Source organism: Vicia villosa, unplaced genomic scaffold, assembly GCF_029867415.1.
Source record: "Vicia villosa cultivar HV-30 ecotype Madison, WI unplaced genomic scaffold, Vvil1.0 ctg.002905F_1_1, whole genome shotgun sequence".
Taxonomy (NCBI): domain Eukaryota; kingdom Viridiplantae; phylum Streptophyta; class Magnoliopsida; order Fabales; family Fabaceae; genus Vicia; species Vicia villosa.
This window is the reverse complement of record NW_026706064.1, coordinates 707-5,854: the sequence shown is the minus strand read 5'-3', so window position 1 is coordinate 5,854 and position 5,148 is coordinate 707. Positions and strand designations below refer to the sequence as shown.

At 37.9% G+C, this 5,148-nt stretch overlaps 1 protein-coding gene across 1 annotated transcript; it reads left to right on the top strand.

Annotated features, from left to right (window-relative positions):
* Positions 1 to 235: 235 nt before the first annotated feature.
* LOC131640035 (glucan endo-1,3-beta-glucosidase-like) lies at positions 236 to 1,643 on the top strand. The gene is made up of 2 exons (XM_058910450.1): positions 236 to 485; positions 580 to 1,643. The coding sequence occupies exons 1-2, from the start codon at positions 425 to 427 to the stop codon at positions 1,512 to 1,514; spliced, it is 996 nt and encodes a 331-aa protein (XP_058766433.1). The 5' UTR covers positions 236 to 424; the 3' UTR covers positions 1,515 to 1,643.
* Positions 1,644 to 5,148: the final 3,505 nt, after the last annotated feature.

Sequence of the window (5,148 nt, the reverse complement as noted above, 5' to 3'; positions counted from 1 at the left end):
AAAATTCTAACGTTTTAAGAGACCGCAACATGTGTATAGTAAACTCAACTAGCAGATTACATACGCCATGCGACTATTCGACCTCGTATCTCGCAAGGTACAAACGTTAGTCGACTTAATATTTTAACTTTAATGTATGCAAACAAAAATAAATGACGTATAATGTTGATTTTATGGCTATATTCAAAAGATCATAGAGTTATCGTCATGTTAATTAGGCTGAATGACAAATTGGACTTGTCAAAGCCATCAGTATAGTGCTGTGATATCCTCACTAGCAGGGAATTGCATAGATTTCAAACTGTATATGTATTTTTTCCACGGAGTGATTGACGGGGCAAATAATTTCATTGACATATAGTTATCCACTATGGCTATATATATAGGTTGCTAACTTATAGTTTTCATAGAATCAAAAACAACCATGTCTATCATATTTGTGCTTGTTGGAATATTATTATCTTCCACTGCAGTAGAGTTTACAGGTATCATATTAAATTTTCTTTATAAAAAATAACTTCAATATTATCATTTATTTTGGTGCAATATTATTAATATGAATATGTATCAAACATGCAGGTGCACAATCCGTAGGTGTTTGTTATGGAGGAAATGGAAACAATCTCCCAACAAAGCAAGCAGTGGTAGATTTATACAAATCAAAAGGAATTGGCAAAATCCGCCTATACAATCCAGATCAAGGAATACTTCAAGCCCTAAAAAATTCAAACATAGAAGTAATCCTCGGCGTCCCAAACGACGTTCTTAAATCACTTACAAATGCTCAAGCCGCCACTAATTGGGTCAACACAAACGTAAAACCCTATTATCCAAGTGTCAAAATCAAATACATTGCGGTTGGGAACGAAATTCACGCCGATTCGGCCGAAGCGAGTTCAGTTCTCCCCGCATTGCAAAACATTCAGAATGCGATATCTTCGTCAAATTTAGGCCAGATTAAAGTGTCTACCGCGATAGACACAACTCTAATTGGAAAATCTTACCCACCAAACGACGGTGCTTTTAGCGACGGTTCAGTCGGTTACATAAGGCCTATTATTAACTTTTTAGTTAGAAACAGTTCACCACTTCTTGCTAATGTGTACCCTTATTTCTCATACGTTAATAACCAACAAAGCATAGGTCTTGACTATGCTTTGTTTACAAAAGCAGGGAAAAATGAAGTTGGGTACCAAAATTTGTTTGATGCAATTTTGGACTCAATTTATGCTGCTCTTGAAAAGGTAGGGGGTTCTAATGTGAAGATTGTTGTGTCTGAAAGTGGTTGGCCATCTGAAGGTGGAACTGCAGCTAGTGCTGGAAATGCTGGAACATATTATGGGAATTTGATTAAGCATGCTAAGGGTGGGACTCCTAAGAGGCCTAATGGACCTATTGAGACTTATCTTTTTGCTATGTTTGATGAAAATCAGAAACCAGGTGCTGAAATTGAGAGACACTTTGGACTCTTTAGGCCTGATAAATCACCTAAGTATCAACTAAGTTTCAATTGAGATACACTAGTGGTGATTATGTATAATAATAATAAACTAAATGTAACTTGTAATAAAAAGGGTACCTAGTGCTCTTATGGTTACTTTTAGATATTTACAATGATGAATAATGATAATAAATTCTACGTACTCACACTTGTATGTTTTCTCTACCAATTAGTTATTTTTGACTAAAATAAGGTATTAATTTGTTTAAATTTGGTGGATTAGGTTGTAAACACAAGTTTTGTGTAGTTAGTAAAATTTTAAATTATAGTTTCAAATTTAAAGTTAATAACATAAACCTATCTTTTAAAAACCAGACCGGACATCAAACCGGTGAGGGTATTGGGTCACTGATTTATTGGTCGAACCATTGGGTCACTGGTCAAACTGTATGACTAAACTAGATTAAACCGGATAACTCGATTCAATAGGCTGGTCGTTATAACAAAATTATATAAGTATAAAACATGTCAAACCGGATGATTTAGTCTCTATAAAATATAACTAGCACTTAAATTTTTTAAAAATATCATATCATAAATAAATTTACATATTTATAATTTAAATTCAAATTTTAAATATAGATATCACACATAATAAAATAAAATAGTACAAAATTATAAAGTAGAACTGCAAATAAACTTTAATCAACTTTAATCGCAACATAATCTACTTAACTAATATATAATTAAATAATTTATAACCAAATAACTTCATTGTCTACTAAATTTAATTTAAAGGAATGAAAATTGTTTAAATGTTGGGTTATCCTTCTTCAATATCAAAACCATATGCAACAAAGTCAACCGTCCGCAACATCTTTATTTTTATTTTGATTTTTTCTTTACCCACCTCCCTATGGGGGTCACCCCCAGCGAAAATCCCAAAATACCCCTGCTTCGGAAATGAACTTCCGAAGCGCTTTTTTTTTTTAAAAAAATTTCCTTAATTCGGAAGTGCATCTCCGAAAACACCTCATGGGGGGTGTCTTCGGAGATGAACTTCCGAAAACACCTCATGAGGGGTGTCTTCGGAGATGAACTTCCGAAAACACCTTTGTTCAGATTTTGGGGGGTTTCGGAAGTTCATTTCCGAATTATGCAGAAACTGTGTTTTTTTTTTTATGTTTTATCTAAAACAGTCTCGCATTTTAATTAAACGTAAACGCCAAATAAAATAAGCAATAGATAAACTGAAAATACTAATATGATAAATAAACAAAAAAAAAATACTAATCCGATGAAAATAATATATACAAACCGAAAAAAATAAAAATAGTGTGCTAAAGATACAATCCGATAACAAAAAATATATAAACCCGACCACTACTGGGTATGCCTAAACCTCTCGCCCTGAGACCTCCTCTGCCGCCTGTATGTCGCCGCACGGTCCGCATCAGTGACGATCATCTCCATCACGGCGACTGCCTCTGGACCGCCCCGCTCCACGATACCTCGACCCAACGCGTCCCGCCCAAGCATCGATATCCGCTGGCAGATCGGCATGAGATCAATGGCGTGATCATCCTCGGCCTGCTGGTTCTCCAGGATCTCCTCGTGTGCTGGCCTAGGAGCGCTGGGAATGTCGGGTCTCAGAAGAGGATGTGACACCCGGTAGAACCATGTGACGTATCCCTCCTCACTGTGCCAGTCCTGGTTGACCCGAGTGAGACGGTACTCCAGCGGTACCACATGATCCTCCCAATGCTCCCATATGGCAGTGAGCTGCACTCGGGTCACAGTGTCGGGAGCAGCCTCAAAGGGTGACCTGGGTATCCGCTGCACGAATCCGAACTGACGCATGCACCGCTCAGGGAGATATCGAACCATGATGCCGGTCCCGCAAGCCAACCAGCCAGAATAAAGTGCAATGCCGTCAAAGGGGACAATCTGAGCGTAGTCGATGAACGGCCTCCAGGTGACGTCGTCGTGCAGAGTGCGGTCCAGGTATCCACGGTATGGTCCCACCGCATCGTTCCCCCTCTGGAGATCGTATCTGGCAGCCCTGGGCAAGGCGTCCACGTACGCAGGATCGAGGTGGTAGCCGTGGATGCGGGAGAAGTAGGAGATGATCCAGCTCTGAAACAGAAACAAGATAATGTATTAAAATTAAATACGAAACATAAATAAATAAATAAATACGATAATGTATTAAAATAAAACGTACCGTAAGCAGTGTGCAGGATCCGACCAACTGCCTCGTCCTCCAGTTGGAGGCCTCATTCAGCTTCTGGTAGAGATATGCCAGAGTAGCTGACCCCCAGTTCCACTGGTGAACGGTATCCAGGTGTTTACGGTGATTTCCGGTAAACAACCGCTAGTCTTCCAAACTATAATAAATATGATTTGGTTACTTGCAGGATCGACTAGATTGATCCTAGGACACATAGTCAAGAAGATTGTCATCAATGTTTGTTCTGACCATATTCATTATTTGTCTTCTTCAATAAGCGTTGTTCGATTAACAGAACAAATAGTCTCGACAATCACTTTGTTATATATAAATATGACTTCATCGAAGTGACATGACATAAAAATTAAAAGGACAATTGAAACGTAAAGAATCTTAAACTGCAGAAATATAAAAGACTTTGAAAGTAAATAGCGTGAAAGTAATTCGAAAGTAAATGACGTTAAAGTAAAGATGCAGAAACGTAAATGGCAAGAAATAAACGAAATGCAGTAATTCTGAAAGATAAAAAACGAAAAGATAATACACATGTATTAAAATGGTGGTGTCATACGTACATTTTCTCAGCGAACTCTTTCTCTTAACGCTTGATACTTGAGTAAATATGTGAGTGATTTGTACAAAATGAACACACGGAATCCTAACATTAAGACTCCTATTTATACTAGTTTCGACCTTAACGGTCTTACACTAATCTGCTGCCACGTTTCTCATCAGAACTTCCAGCGAAGCCATCTGTTGTTGAACGGTTACGAAACCGTCTTCGAATTTCAAATCTTCCCGCCTGAGTCCATCTTCGACGCGTGGCAGTGTATTGAACAAACACTAAAAAACACGCTAAGTAGTAATACTTAAATACATATTCTATGAATTTTGTCTAAGTCCCGAAGACATATGCTTTCATTAATCTTTCAGCGTTCACTTGTCTTCATCGAACTTAGAAGTCTTTATTTTTCCGAAGCATGACCATCAGTAGCCATTTTTAAGGGATGGCCATCAGTAACCATCTTTCCTTCGATTCTCAACTCCTTCGAAGGATAAACAACATAAAACGAAATCTTCAGCTAACAAATTGCCCCCAATAAATGCCTGTTTCGAGAATCAATAGAAATAGGCGTTTCTTGCCATTATAAGATTTCGTTTTTATGATCCTTGAAAGTTCCAAGACTGCTGACTAGCGTCATAATCACTGATAACACTGTTTCCGAGACGTCTTGTCATTTTCAAAGATGTCTTCTCATAACCTACATTCCCACGTTTTAACCTTACTTCCTGATCATTACTCCTACATACTAGGAGTGAAGCTAACTCATTCGACCGCCGTTGGATTAAATCACCAGCCGCCACGTGTCTCTCGGGTTTTACCCAAAAGATTTAAAAAGGTTTCCGTTAAACCTTTAAATACTTGATCTTGTGTCTCCATACCGCCTTTCATTCATCTTCTTCACCAAAAAATTTA

Excerpts from the sequence above, each read along its gene's own strand:
- LOC131640035 (XM_058910450.1), top strand. The coding sequence starts at position 425 with ATGTCTATCATATTTGTGCTTGTTGGAATATTATTATCTTCCACTGCA. Across the intron at positions 486-579 it reads CACTGCAGTAGAGTTTACAG|GTGCACAATCCGTAGGTGTT; the intron begins GTATCATATTAA and ends TCAAACATGCAG.